General features: G+C 42.4%; 1 protein-coding gene across 1 annotated transcript in view; it reads left to right on the top strand.

The window, feature by feature from the left end:
• Positions 1-19683, top strand: part of LOC108788352 (rano class II histocompatibility antigen, B alpha chain-like) — a 25566-nt gene extending 5883 nt beyond the window's left edge. Inside the window, exons 2-4 of the mRNA XM_018558105.1 lie at positions 8513-8641; positions 8720-8819; positions 19529-19683. Coding sequence (XP_018413607.1) covers positions 8513-8641; positions 8720-8819; positions 19529-19683 — 384 coding nt within the window. The remainder of the gene's footprint in view (positions 1-8512; positions 8642-8719; positions 8820-19528) is intronic.
• The last annotated feature ends 954 nt before the right edge of the window (positions 19684-20637 follow it).

The following is a 20637-nucleotide window of genomic DNA, read 5'->3' as shown; positions in this document are numbered from 1 at the left end:
GGTTCCCAGGAAAAGATGTTGCCATCTTTGAAATCCCCAAAATCTCTCTCATATTTGCCTGATTTTTTATCTAGGAGGGTATTCTCAAAATGAAGGATTTTATTGTGAATGGAATGATCCCACTCAGAAAAGCTGGGATGATTCCGGTAAAGTTTTAATTGATCATTGATGGTGGAAATCTTCTCTTTGGTGTTACCTAGCAATCTTTCTCTCTGTGTGATGACTAGGGTCATCCACTCCCTGGAACAATCAAGGGCATGCTTATTCCATGAATCTCTTAAGTCTGGATCTAAGAAGGTGCACTGTTTTGTGATGCGGAGTCCTCTAGGGACCAAATTGCCCTTAATATAATGTTTTAGGGTCTCTGCATCCCACCAGTGCAACATTTCTTTCTCTAAGGTGTTCTTTAGACTATAAAACAATTTAATCATGAGTTTCATACAATCCTCATCAGAGGTAGTGGTGTTTGGCATGTGGTTGATATCAGGTTTGAGGTCGTCCTTCATGGTAAAGTCCTTGAAAAGATTAGCCCTCCTGTTAAAACGATCTTCCAGCGTAGAGGTCATAATAGGACAAAGAGGTGATAAAAAATGAAAGATGTAGTCTGTATGTCTTGTATGGATGGGATAGTCTTTGACAGCTTCTATATTATTCCTTATATATAAAAGGAAGAAAGAGAGAAAGAATATAAATTATTACGTATAGATAAAAGGCATATGAGATGCATAAAATGCAAGTGTATATGTGCATAGACAAATACATGCAATACATAAGAGATGGATACTCTCCTCTGGCCCGGTCAGGTCCTGTCCACACGATCCTGTCGCTCGATCTCCTGCTCACTCGTGTAGGATCTGGGTGTAGGACACAGCTTCCTTCTCCCACAGCCTCGATCGCAGCCTTCAGTCCACACTTCCTCTTCACACTCTCCACCTCGATGGCGTCCCAGTCTGCTGCTCTCAGTGCACCTGTCAGCTCCTGGCTCTCGGGTCACTGGTGGTCCCAGCAGGCGGCTCCCCGTCGGTCCTGGCTCGCTGCTCCCCTTCCCGCAACTTCGGAACATTGTCGGCTATTCTTAACAGCTCCAAGGAACACTGACAATATGGCTGCTACCACCCTATTATACAAAGACGGCTGGGTTATCTATTCTTTCAAATGTTTGTGACTCAGCTCACCAGGATCAAATAAACTGTATTATAGGTCCTTCTTTCTGATGGTGAACCTGGAAAGTTTTTGCAAACTTTATGAATCCCAAGGATTTGATGCAAACTTGAACCTGATCCCTAATAATCATTTGGATATAATACAGGCAGAGCCCAGACTTCACCCTCATTTATAATGAAAAATTGAGTAAATGTCTTTCAAAGGCTTTTTTTCAATATTTGCAGAAAAGATGCATGTGAAGAATGAAGTTTGCTAAAATATAAAGTTTGAGGGCATTTTCCTAACCAAACCATGAGTATACAGGCAAAACATGTATGTGTTTATGCCATTTTATTATTTTGTATATGGCAGCATTTGGCAGTAGTTTCCAAAGTATATTGACCACTCAAATCAGTGGTTGCCCTTCAGTAACCACACCCACAGTAATCACACCCCTTAGTAACCACACCCCTCAGTGGTCACACCCAGTTCTCCAATACCGCACCATTTAAAGCTTCCCATTTTGTTAAGCCCCAAAGAAACATTAAAAAGTCTGATAAAAATAAAACTTTTATGTAAAGGTATTAAACTTGTAAGCACAATATAAGTATTCTTATTACCAGAAGGCAAACAAGTGGTAAGCAATAAATGTCAAACTAAAATAGTGCTGACGATTTTGGTGGGCCTTTTTATTGAAATGGCGACGGTCACCGGGGCCCTCTTCCTCCTGCCCAGGTTGTGATATGTATTCTCTCTTCAGCTTGGACTCAGTGGTGGAGCGCCAGGGCCCTGTTACATCTGTGACACTGATAGATCCCACCGACTCAAAGCTTTAGAGGGACTACAAATCTCAGCAATACATTATACAGCAATGCAGAATACCGCTAACTATAGAGGATTACAAATCCCAGTAATACATACCACTCAATACTACAGAATGCCACCAGTTATAGAGGACTACAAGCCCAGCAAAAAAATATACAGCAATGCAGAATAATACCATCAACTATAGAGGACTACAAATCCCAGTAATGGCACCACAGCACATCAATGCCTGCGTTCCAGTCCGGTGCAGTCCAAAAAAATAGTGCATGCAGCATTTTTCCTGACTGCACCGGAACGCAGGAATTGATGTGCCACGCATTCCTGTGTGGCCGATTGCACTGTGGCTGGAGGTCATGGCTGTGGTGCCATTGAGTTCAATGCACCACCACACCCCCTCCCGCCCCAAAACAAAATGAAGGGGCCAGTGTTCTATCAAAGTTTGTGATTGCGTTAGAATGTGTGACCGGTGACGTGGTCACACATTTTAACATAATCCCGCCCAGTTTTTCAGCGGTTGAACACATTCCCGCCCAGTTTTTCAGCGGTGGAATGTGTGACCGGTCACGTGATCACACATTCTAACGTAGTCATGCCCATTTTTTCCGGTGTTAAAATATGTGACCGTCGAAAGGTGTAGAATTCAAAGCTTTTTCAGCTGTTCAAGGGCAGATCGGCATAGCAGATGGTATGTGCAGGAGAACAATCCAGTGCGTTCTGTGCAGAATTGGTCCAGAACGCACTGGGGCTGGTTTGAACTAGTCCTCACAGCATTCGTGAGCCGGGACTTCTGCAGTGTGAGCGAGTGCCGCTGACACAGGTAAGTTAGCTGGTATTTGCCAACTTTTTTTTTATGTTGGGGAATATATCTACTGCTTACTATCATTAGATATATGCTGAAAGAAAAAAGACTTTAATTCTACTTTAATCATCAGCTGGATTAGGCTGGAGTGCTACATTACAGGGGCGTCCCGAGGTTGGGTGACACGCGGAGCGGTAACCCCGAGTGTCATCGCGCTGCAGTATTCTGATACCTACCGGTGGCCATCTTGGTGATGGAACGCCGGCAGAGAGAGGAGGGGACAGTCACCCGGCGGGATAAGGTATGCCGCCTGGTCCCCTTCTCTCTCCTGATACTGTCGGGCGTTCGGTCCATGACCGAGCGCCCGACTTTTCAGAGGGGGGTGACACCAAAATGACTGTGAGTCATTTTGGTGTCACCCCTCCAATGGTGTCACCCGGGTGCGGGTCGCACCCCCCGCACCCCCCCTGTGACGCCACTGCTACAGTAATACAATTTCTATACATATCTAGCCATGAAATGATTTGCTCAGTCTAGTTAGGTATATAATAAATGCATACACAGGGAAGTTAACTTGTTAATTTCTGTGTAATTACTTTGATCACAGATCCATGGCTACATAGAACAGGAAAACCAGTACTTTCGGTTCTGCAATTGTGCAATACTGTACTGACTGCAGCACTTTCTATGGGACTGCGGCTTGCTGGGAGGAAGGTGATTTCTGAGGAAAAAAGTCCCTGGCAGAGAGCCGAAGGACGAGTTTCACAAACAACGATCATATTGCCAGCCAAACAACCAAGAGGACTGATTTCAGGAACCAATTGAGGATTTAATCTCATTGAGGTCACTTGTTGCTGGGTAAAGCATCGGGGTGCAGAGACAGTCTGAAGTTTACTGTAAAACAATGTCTCTAATCTTCATAAAAGTACATAGTACCCATTTGTAACAACCAATGTTTAGCAGGTGTTCTATTAAAGCTCGTGACTACATTAGAATGTGTGAACGGTGACGTGGTCACACATTTTAACGTAATCCCGCCCAGTTTTGCAGCGGTGGAATGTGTGACCATTAGGTCAAGCATTCAAACGCTTTGTCAGCTGTTCCAGGGCAGATCGGCATCGCAGATCGCATGTGCTGAAGAATGGATCGGCATTACCCCATCTGCCTGGAACAGCTGATCGGTCCTCAAATGTCACTTCTATCTGACTTCGTGAGGGAGGTGGAATGTGAGATCACACTTACAAAGTTGACGTCCCCGGTCACACATTCCAACGTAGTAACAAACATTGATAGAACACCGGCACCCCTGAAGTGGGTTTATTTATCTTAAATTCCCCTTCGCTCATAATTCTATAGTTATCTTTTCCAAACAATCCCTTGTGTTTTTTTAATTATTAAAAATGCTTACTTAGATATCTTCCATGTTTGCTAAAGTGCTATGGTTAATTTTACTTACTCGTTAGAAGTACGCCCTGAATCAGAAGTACCTTCTGTGATTTACATATTCAAGTTGAAAAAATATATTTTTGAAAATAGTAGTATTCAAATACTATATACCCATAGAAATAGGTACATACCTGTACTATCATATCATATGATTCATATGGCATATAAAATAAGTTGCTTGATTATTTTCTCCCACCAAATCTAGCCCTTTCCATACCAACCTCATTCCGTTTCCACTCACTACATTCACCAGACGCAAATTCAACAAGGACTGATACAGTCTTAGTTCCCCAGGCAACCACGCAATGTTCACTTGTTACTCTGTTAAAATAATATGTTGTTGATTAGCTGTTCCTATACTTTATGTTAAGAATGCAGTGGCAATCGACATGCCGAAATGTAATTGCTTTGCAATATTCTGATTGCTCCATGTGTGTTATTATTCTCTTGCAAATGGAATGTACATAGTACAATTTTCTGAGTGTATTCTTCTGATCTATGTCAACTCTCATCGTAGCACTCATTATACTGACTATGTGATGAATCTGCTGTAATTCCTTGTTGTTGAATAAACTCAAAATATACTTGCAAAAAAAAAAATAATAATAAGTTGCGTGCATTGTATAATCTATGAGGTTGTTCCATGCAACTGATCTCCCTATGAATTTGCCACACAAAATGCACTGTTCATCTTGTGGCCTGTGTCAACCCTACATACAGCCTTCACATGTATGTACTGTATGGTGCAAAACTGAATCAAACTTTTAAAATTTGCATCCTAAAAAATGTTGACTGTTTTAGTTTATATGAAAAACTGTTCATACATGACACTCACAAACACACATGACAATCTAAAGAGCATGTTGCTTTATCAGTTCCTAACTAATTAATTGACATGCATCCCCCACCCCATAGTACTATAAATATAGTGCTTTTGGGGGAAGCCACCTTTTCCAGGATGCATTGGCACTCTTACCATGTCTATTCCAACCAAAAAGTGTCTATTTTGACAAAAGTGTCAGGGCACTTAGTCAAGGCATGTGGAGCAAGGCAGAAATAAGAAAATATATATGCAAACAGTGCTCCTGATAGTCTGCAGGTGAACCCGTTCTTCCCCATACAACTCTTTCTGTTTGCAGTTGAGTGAATCAATTGGTGGCCTACATCGGATTCACTCACCCAGACTCAGTGTCCGAAAGGAAGGTGGATTAGAAGTCCTTCTATCCACACAAAAAACTTTTCAAGTTCATCCTTCATCTCCCTCTCTATCCCTCTCATCTTCTGAAGCTCACTGTAGTTGTCTATTTTCTCCAGGTTTTCGGAAGATTGCTGTGAGTTATCGTCCTTCAGGGCCAGTATTGTGTTTTCTTGATGACTTCTCTTCCTGGCTACCCAACTTTCTCTCCTCTGAATTACTCATTATCATTCTTGGTGACTTTAACATTCCTGTTAATGCTAACACCCTAGCTGCCTCTCACCTTCTTGGTCTAATCTCATTTTTGTAACTTAACACAATGGATACACACTCCTACTCACTCTGATGGCACATAACCTTGTATTCTCCCACGACTGCACTCCTTGCAACCTCTCCAATACCCCTTTAGAAACCTTCACCACTTCAACACTTCTCATCTACTGTGCTACTGACTACCTATATGACAAAATATCACCCCTGCCCTGCCTTGACCTGGCCACTTCTTTCTGCAACAGTTCATTCTCATCCTCCCTGGACACACCTGCTCCTCTCAGTATATGCAGAGTTAAGACTTGTCCACTACAACCTTGGCAAACAAATGATATCAGAAGTCTCAAAAGATATAGCTACACTTCTGAGCAAGTGTGACATACAACTAGGTCCTTGCAAGACTTTGTTTAAAGCTGCCCTCCTAAAATATATCTGCTTGACCCTATACGTACCTAACCAACTTAAGTTTGTGGAGACACGTTTAAATAAACTACATGATTTTCTTGATGTTATCTTGGTACTGGGTGGAGATTTTAACGTTGCCATGGACCCTTAGGCCCCGTTCACATTGATCGATTTATCGCGCGGTAATTCCTGCGATATCGCGGCTATTTACCGGGCGATATCTCTCTCCAATGCCTGGCAATGGGGCAAAGGGTCCTGCTGTCGCGGGTCGTGTGTCGCTACAGCAGGACCCTTTTTGGAGCGGATTTTGCCGCGATTCAATGCTTTGCGATGCAAGCATTTGCGCGATATCGCGCAACAAATCTCGCGAAATCACACAAAATGCAAATCGCGCGACAAACGCGCGATTTGCGAATCGCGGAGTGTGAATGGGGCCTAAGATAGACAAGTCTCCCAACTCCTTCGGCTGCTCTTATGAGCCACAGCTCAAAGCTTTCCATCTCAGCCAGCTCAGATGTATGGAGACTACAACACGCTTCCACTAGGGACTATACATTGTTTTCAAGTCCACATAAACTCTACACTCGCACTGCCTTTATTCTAGTGAGATGTGGTGATTTGGCCCTGTTTCCTGCTTTTGGCATCGGCAACATCACTCTTTCTGACCCTCGCCCTGGTTTCACTGGAGTTAGCTTTACCAACAGTGGCATATTCAGAATTGCAGCGGCGCTTAAATAAGAGCCTTTTGCAGACCCCTGAGGTTCTGGAAGACATCCACTCACAGTTAGACCTCTATTCCTCTATTGTTACACCAGAGGTCATCCAAGTGGTGGTATGAGCAGCTCACATGCCCTGTGTTAGGAGCGTACTCATTAAGCATGGGGCACAACTCAAACAGGAGAAAACGGCAAAGCTTAATGACCTACTCCAAGAAATTTGGACCTTGAACATTCTCATAAATTAACCCAAACAGTTGATGTAGAGACCAGATTGGTCAGGGCTAGGGCTAGGTTAATATTGGCTAATGCCTTGCCTTGTACAAACAACATAGAAGGACATACATACCTCATATTTAGCATCCAACTGGGGGGATAAGGCACATTCAGAAAGAGATCTCAAATGCTTTTAAAGACTATTATGCAGAGCTTTATAAAGTATTAAGAAGCCCTCTCAGGAGGCCATTGACTGCATTGGCTCAGGTAGATGATTATATAGTCTCCTGATATGCCAGCTCTCCCAAAGTCTAGGGTTTAGAAACCCTTTAAGCCTCCAGGAACTTTGGCTGGTTTACAACTTTAAGATTTTACCCTATCATCTAGGGTAGCAGCAAAAGGGTTAAATGTATATTTAGTATTTTCATATGCAGCCGGTATGTGGCGCTTTTGTCTGCTTTAGATATTGTCCTCATCTTAACTCTTCTGTAGAAAAAAAAGTCTGTTTGCACAGCTCAATAGCTCTAGCTGAAATAGAGGAAGCATTAGAAGGTACAATTGGAGACCGGGAGTCTGAGGCTCGGTTCACACCTAGGCGATTTATCGCGCAGATTTAGCCGCACGATATCGCACAAAGCAGAGATTTGCATTCAGGTCTATGGAAGCTGTTCACACCTTTGCGATTTGTCGTGCGGTAGAAATCGCCTGTCACGGAAAAAGGTGCAGGAGCTATTTTAGGGCAGTTGTCGTGCGGTATGGGTACCATAGACATCTCTATGCATTGAAAACCACATGACTACCCGGCGGTTTTAAAAGCAAAATTGTGCAAACAAAAACGTGCGACAACCGCGTGAAAACATCTCACCAGCGCAATCGCCCAGGTGTGACCCTAGCCTGAATGAAAACAGCTTCAGATTTGCTGTTTATAAATCCATGTGAATCCTGTGTCAAGGGTACAATTTTTATTAAATGTTTATTTGTAAAACAAAGATTTTATACAAATAGAAAAAAAAACAGTAACAAGTTTAAAAACTCATAAAAAACATGAAAATAAATTTGACCGAAACAACTTTATTTGTTGTTTAAATTCTGAACAGTTGTTGCCTAAACTAATGAAAGCATCAGTTCACCTCAGGCTGGTATTACTGATATTTCAGTTTTTGTTAGATGCTGAAAACTTAATCCAGACCACAGCTTCTTATGTTTCGCAGGGAGATCGGTTTCTTTTCAAATTTGCCAAGGCCATTATGAGGGCTGCCAACCAGGGGCGTAACTAGAAATCACAGGGTCCATAGCAAAATTTTGTATCGTCCCCACCATACACCCCGCAGAGCCCACCTGAGACCCTGAATAGCCCACCTGAGAGTGACCCTGCTGAGCCCACCACAGACTGTCTATGATGGGCTCTGCAGGGTCTCAGGTGGGCTGGTCGGGGTCCCATTCCCTATACACACTGCGTTCCACTTATTTTTTAATCTCTGAGTCGGCTGCTGCTAGGCCCTGGCCTCCTCCAACTCTGCTACCGCCGGCCTCCACGACCATTTCTGCCGCCACTTCCACCTCCCGGCCTCCTCCTTCACCAGCGTCACCGCCACTACTGCCGGTCCCCACGGCATCGGATGTTATGTATCGTCGCGAGCGTCGGAGTGAGAGCAATAATTCTAGGGCACTCGGGTTCAAAAACATTCGCCATCACTATCCTAGTCTGACAGCGATGCAGATGAGTGCCCAGAGGTAGCGGGGCATCACGTCATGTCTGGCCAGTTCACCGGCAGAGTAGGCCAGGCACCAGAGGCAGGAGCAGGTAAGAGGAGCTGGGAGGGAGATGCAGCCCCAACCAGCCCATCTGAGACCCCTGCAGAGCCCACCATAGAGAGTCTCAGATGGGCTGTGCAGCATGTATGGCATGTATGCAGGGTCACTTTCAGGTGGACTGTGTGGGGTCTCAGGTGGGTCCTGTGTCCAGCGCGTAACTAAGCCCAGAGTCCAGCGCGTAACTAAGCCCAGAGTCCGGCGCGTAACTAAGCCCAGAGTCCAATTCATATACTGTTCTGCATTGCTGTATAAATGTATTGCTGGGAATTGTAGTCCCCCTACAAGCGGTGGCATTCTGCATTAGAGTGTAAGCTCCTCTGTATAGGGAATGATGTGACTGGCTCAGTGTTCTCTGTACAGCAGTGTGGTATATATATGTCAGAGCTGTATCCCAGATAGCAAGTGCCTGAAGCCGTGTAAGGGGCTCCGAAATTTCTGAAGGCTGCCCTGACCCCTCCCACTCCCACCAATCCTCAATTGTTTGCTAGTGACCTTAGGTAAACTGACATCTTCCTAAGCTTCTTTGTTCTTTTTCTCAAGATTTTCTTCTAGAAAGATTCTCAGCTGCTACTTAGCCACTACAGCTTATTTTTGCAGCTTCCATATTTCCTTCTGTGCCCTGGGGGACCATACCTGGACCTTGCCGGAATGAAAACATGGCGCAAGCCTGTAATGTTGTTTTGGGCACTGGATACTTCTTTAGATATTCATCTTGTGGTGCAAGGCAATAAGTTAGGATGCTATACAGGTCCAGGGCCGTGGTCAATCCACAGATGGAACCCAGTCCCTGAAGACCCCTTAAGGGGTATGCCCACCAGGAGGGCGAAAATCTGAATGGGGCTTGTTTCTTAACATCCTCCTTGGCTGACTGTGAGAACTGTAGTACAGCAGCTGCAGTAAGTCAAGGTTTTTGTCTTATCTGGGAGTCTAGTGTGCTGTAGCTCCAGTGCCTTAAAGGTTAACACGTGAACTGCTGGCTGCCACTCATTCAGTAGCAGCCAGCAGCAGAAGCACTTTGGTCACTTTTCATTTTTAAAATAGGTGCCTTTTTTCCTCAGCCACTTGGACTATGGACTAGGATCGCTACTGCACCTGCCCCACCCCCTCTCTATTGGGTGTAGTACACATTCATGGGCCATCTTGGTACATTGTATAATGCCCCTCATGGGTTATCCCACTCTCTAAATTTAAATAAGGGGCATAAAGATATTGCTGCAACACTGCTACTGTGGGCACTGCTACTATGGGCACTGATACCGTGGGTACTTTTATTGTAATCACTGCTACTGTGAGGTCAGCGGTGTGAGGCACAGTGCAGAGGCCAGCGGTCTGCCACACAGTACAGAGGTCAGTGGAGTGATGCACAGTATAGAGGTCAGCAGTTCAGGGGTCAGTAATGTAACGCATAGTACAGAGCTCAGCAGTACAGAGATAATCAGTATGATGCACAGTACACAGGTTAGTAATGTAATGCACAGTACAGAGGTCAGCAGTATGATGCACAGTACAGAGGTCAGTAATGTAACGCACAGTACAGAAGTCAGTATTGTAAATGTAATGTATAGTGCAGAGGTCAGTAATGTAATGCAGAGTGCAGAGCTCAGCGGTGTAAGGCAGAAAGAACAGGGACTTACAGTGCACATAGCTGATTTGATATAGTAGCCCTCTTCCTTTCCTGGTGGTGGGGGGTACCGAGGTGAAGCCTTCATTTAGGTCCCGCACTGCAAAAACCTCTGGACGGCCAGTCTTCTTCCCAGCCTATGGCAGCTGAGGTGGGCGGAGGAAGCTGCAGGTGGCTGGATTGAAGTGTAGACAGCCGAATGATTCTTCTCCTCCTCGGCCACTGCAGCTACAGAGTGGCCAAGGAGGAGAAGAATCGGTTTGGCTGAAGAGAAGGAATAACTAAACAAGCAAACGCCACTGCAGAAGTGGCGGTAGTTTCACCCCCTGGTCCTGCTGGTGGTGCCCCTCCCTCCCGATGAATTTCCACTCGCCCTCACGTACATTTATATACATGTGTACTGTTTTAAAAAGAAGTCGTTTTTGCAATGTGTCCATCAGTTTCAGACACCCTTCCATCAATGTATACTTCTCTACTATAATAGTAAAAGGTTGGTGTTGCTGGTGATCTTGGCTAGAAAAAAACTCTGTTTTTTATGAAATTTCTTCTTACACAAGTGTGTTTCATTTCAAATTGTATTGAGCCACATGTGGATCTTCCTACTACACAAAGTAAAGATTTACGTTATGTGCACTTTAGGCTTTTGTTCTTTATTTTTCTACAAACTGTACTGCCAATGTTGTAGATTTCTCTGGCATAAAGTAGAATTATTAGGGCACCATATAAAAAGAAAATTAGATATTATTTTACAATCTCAAATGCAACTTGTCATATAAGATTAAAAAATATAATTATAAGTTTTGGGGCAGCCAACCCCTTTAACCTACCTTAAAAGAAAGGCTGTGAACATGCCCCTTACACACAAGATTCCAATGGCATCTTATTACACAATAAAAATGTTGGGTGTGGTAGCTAAAATTGTGGCGGCAGCAAGAAAAATATGCAAAGCAGTAGCACCAGAATGATCCCTTCCAGTTAGCGGCACGGCCAGCTTGTCTTCACAGTCACCACAGGAGGTTGAATCAGTAAATATGATGGCTGGTAGCAACTTCTGCAGAAAGAAAAGATTGGGGGGAATTTATCAAAGCACTTGCAACAGTTTCAGTTTTAACTGGAGCATCACTTAAGAAAACACTCACAACTTAAGAAGTACCCAAGACCACTTCTTCCAGATGTGACAGTTAAGCTTTTTGCCTGGAGTTAGAAGTCTTCTTTCCTGGAGTCTATTAAACCTAATTTATCAACAACATTGGACTAGCTTGATAAATCTGGTGCAAATATATTCCGTGCAAGTTCAAACACTCGCAATAGCTTTGATAAATTCCCCCCAACATGTCTAATGAAAATGACATTTATTATCAAGGCTTAGACTGCATTGATAAATAAAGTGCAAATAAACGTGGAACATTTGTCACTTACAGAAAAGTGGAGCAACTCCCTTGATAAATTCCCCCCATTGTTTCCTTGCAGTTGGTCTCATGTCTAAAACTCTTTATTAGTAAAACAGGTAACCCCTGCAATTGATTTTTTTATTGGGCTACAGGTACAAGTAAAACTAAAGAAAAAGTACTGCGATTCCAGTCTCTGACAAGGATATATAATTATTGATCACGGAACTGTTTTCTTCAAGTTAAGGGTGCCATGAACATAGATCATAGCTCCAGCACTGCCATGAATATTATTTTTAGGGATGTCCCGATACCACTTTTTCAAGACCAAGTACAAGTACTTCCCCTCATGTACTTGCCGATACCAATTACCAATACTTTTTCTTAAAGGGACAGGTGACATTTTAAAAAAAACTATACAGACTAATGATTTTAGGCCAATTACATAGTTACATAGTATTTGAGGTTGAATAAAGACATAAGTCCATCAAGTCCAACCTATTGCGTGTATGCATTTATGTTCGAGCTGGCGTGTGCGTGTTAATGACTCCATGTGTGATTTTGTACTGAAGAGTACTGGTACCCCTTTATTTTACGGTCTCCAAGCAACTCGTCCAGGAGTTTCTTGAATGATTCCACACTCTTAGCTGAAATCACTTCCTGCGGCAGCGAGTTCCAGACCCTAACCGCTCTAACTGTGAAAAAACCCCTGCGCCCCGAGTGTTGAAAATTTTTTTCTACCAATTTTTGGTTGTGCCCTCTGGTCTGTTACGGAGCTAACCATAAACAGTTTGTTAATAATGTTGCTGTCACCATTGAACAGTTTATACAAGAAAATCATGTCCCCCCTTAATCTCCTAACCTCCAAAGAGAACATATTTAATTTTAACAATCTTGTTTCATAGTTCAGATCCTCAAACCCTTAATGAGTTTGGTTGCCCTCTTCTGGACTTTTTCCAGCTCAAGGACATCTTTTCTGAGTATCGGTGACCAGAACTGGACCGCGTACTCCAGATGTGGCCGAACCAGTGATCTATAAAGAGGCAAAATTATAGACTTGTCCCTGCAATACATTCCCTTCTTAATGCAAGACAGGACTCTGCTTGCTTTGTTTACAGCAGTCTAGCACTGCGAGCTGTTCTTCAATCTGCAATCTATAATGACCCCCAAATCCTTCTCCGTTTCAGACTTCCCTAGTGGCACCCCCATAAGAGTATAGTCCATTTGCCTATTTTTTACTCCAAGGTGCATTACTTTACATTTATCGACATTGAACTTCATCTGCCATACAGTTGCCCACTCTCTAGTGGCACCCCCATAAGAGTATAGTCCATTTGCCTATTTTTTACTCCAAGGTGCATTACTTTACATTTATCGACATTGAACTTCATCTGCGATACAGTTGCCCACTCCCCGAGTTTATCCAGGTCCTCCTGTAATGTTACAATGTCTAAATCCGTGTCTATTACCCTCCCAATTTTAGTATCATCAGCAAACACTGAGACACGGCTAGTCACTCCCTCCCCGATATAATTAATAAATAGGTTAAAAAGCATGGGACCCAGCACAGAACCCTGGGGCACACCACTCATGACCTCCGCCCAGTCTGAAAAGGTGCCATTTACAGATACTCTTTGCGCACGTTCTCGTAGCCAGTTTTCTATCCACGTACACACCACCTCATCTATGCCCATAGCCCTTAGCTTGTACAACAAGCGTTTATGTGGCACAGTATCAAATGCTTTGGAAAAGTCCAGATATACTATGCCCTTTGTCCTCATCCTATCCAGATCTCTACTCACCTCTTCGTAAAAGCTTAGCAGGTTGGTCTGGCAAGAACGATCCTTCCTAAATCCGTGCTGCACATCACTTATTATACTATGATCCCGGACGCATTCCACTAAGTAGTCCTTAATAATTCCCTCTAACAGTTTACATACTATGCACGTCACACTAACTGGCCTATAGTTCCCCGGTTGGCATTTTGATCCTTTTCAGAATATAGGAACCACATTAGCCCTCCGCCAGTCGCTTGGCACTCTACCAGTCATTATTAAATCCTTAAAAATGAGGAACATTGGTCTCGTTATTACCTGGCTGAGTTCTTCGAGTACCTTGGGGTGTAGATTATCAGGTCCTAATGCTTTATTTGCATTATGTAGTTTAAGCCTATGTTGTACCCCGGTTTCAGTCAACCACTCAGGTGTATTTCTTGTAACATTTTGTGTTTTATCCTGTACATTAAACCCGTCTGTTTCCTCTGTGAATAGCGATGAGAAAAAAGTATTTAACGCCTCGGCCCTCTCCCTGTCGTTTGTGATTAACCTCCAATTTTTGTCCATTATTGGGCCTATCTGTTCCTTTCTCCCCTTTTTACTGTTTATATATTGAAAAATATTTTGGGGTTCTTTTTACTGACTGTGGCAATATACTTCTCACATTTAATTTTAGCAGCCCGGACTACCAGTTTACATCTTTATTACATTCTTTGTAGTTTTGGAATGCCAATACTGTCCCCTCTGTTTTATACTTAGTAAATGCCACTTTTTTTTGTTTAATGTGTTGTTTTACAGTTTTATTTAGCCATATTGGCTTTGTTTTTGATCTTTTATTTTTGTTACCCAATGTTATACACCTGGTAATAGCATTTTTTAATTTATTCTTGAAACAGTCCCTCTTTTGGTCAACGTTTAGTTTATGAAATAAGTTCTCCCATTTGATTTCACCCACTATATTGCGTAGTTTATCAAATTTGGCCTTCCTGAAATTTAGGCTTCTCGTCCGACCATCCCCCTTCCCTTTTTTGCACACAATAATCTTTATGATTATGAAGAACTTTAATTTAAGACTTTTTTAGAACAATAAAACATTTGTATCTGCTTTCACACAGCTGTCGTGAAACTACAAATCAATCATGCATCTGCCTCTGTTATTCACATTTATTCACATTTATTCTTACTATATTAATTTAATTTATTTAATTTATTACTAAATATCATTTTTCCAGAAGCGCAGATTTATTTGTTTACATATATTGCTGTAATGTAGTGGAGGTGTGTGCTGTATATATGTTCTATATATTCAGTACACACTTCCAGTACACTGTAGCAATAGAGTTACAGCCAGCCTTGTCCCAGCTTCCTTCACTCACATTTCACTCCGATCCCTGTTGCCTCACGCGGTGCCTCTCGTAGTCGGCTGCATCGCGTCTTGGTGCTCAGCTTGCGGGAGGCGCACACAATTCTGCCCTGCTAAAATGAATAGGTTAAATCATATATAGTACATATACAGTACACACGTCCAGTACACTGCAGTCTACAGCAATAGAGTTACAATTCTCCCCTGCTAACATGAGTAGGTTAAATGATCCGTAGTACAACTACATATTATGTACTATTATGTACTACGGATCTTTTAACCTATTCATATTAGCAGGGGAGAATTGTAAATCTATTGTTGCAGTGTACTGGACGTGTGTAACATACATGTACTATTATTATTATTATTATACAGGATTTATATAGCACCAACAGTTTGTAATGTCTTACTTATATTGGTGTAATGCCGTGGCAATATTAAGAATCACAGCTGCGGAGGCTATAAGCAGGTATGGTTGTGGCGGAGGGTACGGCGTCAGGGTCGGGTTCCAGGCGTCACTCTCAAGTCATAAGCGGAGAGTTTGGAACCCTACCATCATGTGCCGCGGTGAACAAGGGGTATTCACAGTTCAAATAATGGCAATTTAAGGTACAACGGTTAAATAGCATAAATCATAAGTCAGCAGAGTTGAATTTTCAGCACTCTAAGTTCTCAGAGTATTCCTATCATACACTGGTTACACTTTCATAGGAAAACTATAGTGATCGCAGTTCATATGTTTCACCCCTAGAGGGAGTGAGAGTCCAATCCACTGCAAGAATAGGAAATCCTTGCAAGCCAGTATAAATACTGCAGATCTCTGGCGAGCTGCAGTAGTCTCTCTGTTTCAGTCACAGAGAAGGTATACTTGCTGTTTAGCAGGTTCAAAATAGGAAGGTCCAGGCTCAGGGGTTCTCGGTCCAAAAAGCAGGGAGCAGGCTGTCAGATGGCGTTCATAGAAGAATAATAGAACGCCATACTGACCCGGCTTCCTGCCTTTTATATGGAATGGGAAGGGGAGGTGCTGGTGATGCAGGGCGGCCCCGATGCGTTCCACGCTGGAACGCATCGGCGATTCTACTTCCTGATTGCGGCTGCGGTCCCCCTGTGGAACGCAAGCCGTGATCGTTACAATTGGAAAGCGCTGCGCAATCACAATACAAATAAAGACAAGATGGTAAGGAGGGCTTATGTACTATGTACTACATATAGAGTACACTGCATTAATAGATTTACAATTATCCTCGGCTAACATGAATGGGTTAAATAATCTATAGTACATAACATGTAGTTGTACTACGTATTATTTAACCTATTAATATTAGCAGAAAATAATTGTAAATGTATTGCTGCAGTGTATTGGGAATGTGTACTGTACATGTACTACATATAGAGTACACTGCAGCAATTGATTTACAATTTTCCCCTGCTAACATGAATGGGTTAAATGATCCGTAGTACAACTACATGTTATGTACTATTATGTACTATGGATCATTTAATCCATTCATATTAGCAGGGGATAATTGTAAATCTATTGCTACAGTGTGTACTCTGTATGTAGTACATATAGAGTACACACTGCTAATACACTGTAGCCAATAGATTTACAATTATCCTCTGCTAATATTAATAGGTTCTGAATAGGGACCCCCCTTGCCCTCACTTACTGCTCCATGAAGGTGCCTCATGATGTGCCTCGCAGGTTAGATCGTAGTCTGTGCGGTGGGGAAGAGCAGCGTCGAGTCAGCGCTGGTCCGGTGGGAGCAGCTCCAGGTGGGGGTCCTAATTTAGCTGGCCGGCGATTGCCCAGAGGACCCTGACACGCGCGGCACCTCTGAGGAGCCTGAAGGTAAAGAAGAAGAAAAAAGTAGCGCAAGCATCGGCGCTATGTATCGGGGCATTTTGACAAGTACAAATAATTGTCAAAATGCCCTGTATCGGTCCTGATACCGATGCTTGTATCGGAATCGGGACATCCCTAATTATTATCGTCATTATTACAGAATTACAGAGCACCACTAACAGTTTGTGCAGCAGTTTACATAATAAAGGGAGGCAGAACAGATGCAATACAATTTAATATAAAAGAGTTAGGAGGCCCCTGCTCGTGAGATCTTTTATCCTAAAAAGGGAAGGGGCAAGTGGTACAAATAGGAAATAACTGTGAAGGATAAGCTGATGGAGGAAGAAAAAAATACAGTTTTTAGGTGGTAAGATAGGCTTCCCTGAAGAGATGAGTTTTCAGGGATTGTCTAAAGGCAGATGGAGTAGGAGCTAGCTGGACAGATTAAGGGAGGGAGTTCCAGAGGATGAGAAAGGTCCTGCAGAAATCCTGGAGGTGGGCATTAAAGAAGGCGACAAGGGAGCTAGAGAGCAGGAGGTCTTGGAATGAGCAAAGAGGATGGTTTGGATGATATTTTAAATCAAGGTTGGTGATATAGCTTGGGGCAGGGTTATGGATGGTTTTGTATGTTAGTATTTTGAATGTTTGCAATGAATGAAAGCCAGTGAAAGGATTGGTGGAGAGGGTAGGTGGAATCTGAGCCCTTGGTAAGGTGGATAGGTTTGTCATCAGCATTCATAAAAGGATAGAGAGGGGATAGTCTATGCAAAGATAGCTCAATGAGGAAGGAGTTTAAATAGTTGAGGCAAGAGATAACAGGGGAGGGAATTGGTAGCTTTGTGGTATCTTTGGTTAAAAAGGGGCATATTTGAGGGCCCATTCACACCACATCCAGATTACCTCCAGACCAGAAAAGACTGTTTCCGGACCCAAAATGCATCCAAATGTATCCCTATGCTATTTACGGCCTCTTTTTCCACCAGCGAGTCCGTTCCAGACCAGAAAAATACTGCTTGTCCTATTTTGTCTGGACTGGAATGCACTGCATCAAAAATGCCTTAAGAAGCGCATGGAACACACTCATAAGACCATTTTAAGCTAAAAAAAATGAATTAAAAAATTCCAATCGCGGCAAAAACACAATGCATCATGTTCCAGATCTGGCCTAGAACTGATCCGGAAAATGGTGTAAACTTAGCCTAAGAGATGTTAGGGAAGGTAAGGTGGCAAAATGGATCGTGATTGGATGTTTGGCTGAAAAGAAAGGTAAGAGTCCAGGATTACCAGCAAATGGCAGTCTTGGAAGCCAAGGGAGTGGTGTTTTTTTAAGTATCAAAGGTAGCAGAAGGGTTTAAGATTACTGAGTGGTGGCCATTGATTTTAGCAGTTAGTAAGTTTTATGAGGATGGTTTCTGTGGAGTATTCAGGGGAAAAGCCAGACCAAAGGGGAGGAGAAAGTTGTTATCAGTGAGATGGTAGCTCAGATGGTTGTAGACTAGAAGTTCTAGAAGTTTCAAGGTAAACAGGAGATGGGCCATAGGTTGTTCAAACTGGTGGCTTTTTAAGTATATGGGTGACTGGTGAATATTTCGGAGGTGTGGGGAAGATACCAGTAGAGAGGAAGAGATTGAAGATGTGAGTAGTTCTTAAAGGATGGGGTGCAGGGAACAGGTGATTAAGTGGGTATCAGAAAAAAGCTTAGAAACTTCCTGTGTGGTACCAGGATCAACTCTTTGATTAAACAAGGTAAGTCAATCTCGGTAATATAGAAAAAGTTTAACAGTAATCAGCAGGCAGCAGTTACCACAAGTATTAGCAAAGCAGATGTCAGTATTCATTCATGCACATCAGAGATATGGGCAAAATGGTTGTTGGAAGGCAACAGTAACCATGGGTAATCGCAAAACAGATAAGAGACAATAACAGATGATAAGAAATGATAAGAGATGATGAGATAATGCCATGTTTATAGGTGGAAGGCTGTTTGTGCAGAGAGGGCACGTAGGTCGAGATAGCGCATGTCTGTGTCTGACCCTCTTTTCTTTTCTATTGTTTACTTTACTGAGTGCTGCAGCAAAGGTTAAATAAAGGTAAGAATCATCCCAGCTTCAGGCAAGGTTAAAGGCCAGGCTGAACACAATAAAACAGAAAAGGCACGAGTCACAGTATTTACACTATGTACAGAACATGTAAAACTAAAGTCCTTTGAAGCTAAAGCTTCCACAGTACACTTATTCTCTAGACTTAAAGTGTTTTTCCACTTTTGCAGTCAAATTTAGGAAAACCTCTCCATATGTTCATTATGTGCTCCTTTTCCCACAGCATACTGAAAAATAACTTTTACAAAAATGTTTTCAGCTTCATTAACATACAATGGACAAGCCACCTCTGAAGGGACAAGACCCCTCACCCATCACAGCCCCTCCTAACATTTCAAAGAAATAGGAGCTTGAATAAGTTTTAACCCTTAAAACCCTAACCCAAGAAAAAGCTATTTAAAGAAGCTTTTTTTTTTTAGCTCATGCTATGTAAATGGAAACATGTAACAAATATAAATTAGGTGTTAACCCAATTTGGCTGCGAAAGTGAATATACACTTTAAATAATGTACGCTTGTTTTTACTAACTGTTTTTATAAAATAGAATATGTCACTTGAATTTTCATATACTTAAATATAATAAATATGATTGCTTTCCTCCTACAGATCTTGAGGCGCCATCTCTCCCTTCAGAGACATCGGAGACTTTGATCTGTGGCCTTGGCCTTTTTGTTGGATTTGTCGGGATCATTGCTGGAGCTGTTCTGATTATTAAAGGAATGAGAATTAATGCTGAACAAAGAAGAAGAAGAGGAAACTAAATACTAAACTTAAAGCACTCCACAGTGTTTATATAAATTACATTTTTTTCTATAAATTGATAGTTTTAAGCAAAACATATTCTATTTCTACGCAGGACTAAGTAATTAAGTGGCTACTGTCAAAACAGATACTCCTTCTGCAATGCTTTTGTAAACAATTTTGTTGAAAGAGAAACTGCTGCTTCGTAGAGTCAGGGCAAAGTGACAATGTGTGCGTATAGGGGCTGACCCCAAACCACTAATATTCACTTTACCAGTGTTCCCCTGCTGCTTCTTCTGCTGCCTGAGCTATCTAGTGTTCCCAGGTATGGGAGTGCATGTGACCTCCTCCCATTTTAAAGTGCCTGGGTCTAGCAGCCAATCGTTAGCCCCAAGCATTGTCATCAGGAGAGTGACGACACAGTTCCCCCTAGTATCCAACACAAGCTGACACTGGGAATTGTGGCAGGGGTATACTAGTAAGCTGAGTATAAAGAGGTCGGGGAGGGGATGGGCTTTACAATGATTACATGCATTTTAAGTGAATTTAGGGCTAGAGTTCCAACTTCAGAACAAGAAGTCAATGTTAATTCCAGGTTTGGGCTTCCCTTACCACAACAGTTTCCCCAGAACAGTTCTCCCTATCAGATGGGCTGTGAATTTTATGTCTGAATATAAATCAAAACTGCAGAGAATCATATAATTCATGAATCAAGCTTGGCTAAATCCATAAATGTCATTATTCTACGCAGATTACACAGGTCTACATGCAAATATTCAGCTTTTCTTTGATTTCTACCTAGTGCAATTGTAGATTCATTACTTAAATTAAATGAAAAATAAACTTTGTCTCCCAAAATTCTTTTTTTGTTAAGTCTCATAATTGATATTACAACCCTTATTGTTAGGATTTTCTGCCCATATTGCAAGTGGACCTTAGAAATGTAAGCATAAGGTTTAAAGTAGACATGTAAA

This window comes from Nanorana parkeri, unplaced genomic scaffold, assembly GCF_000935625.1.
Source record: "Nanorana parkeri isolate BGI_ZX_2015 unplaced genomic scaffold, ASM93562v1 scaffold321, whole genome shotgun sequence".
NCBI classification, from domain to species: domain Eukaryota; kingdom Metazoa; phylum Chordata; class Amphibia; order Anura; family Dicroglossidae; genus Nanorana; species Nanorana parkeri.
The sequence above is the reverse complement of the archived record's forward strand: the minus strand, read 5'-3'. Positions and strand labels throughout refer to the sequence as shown.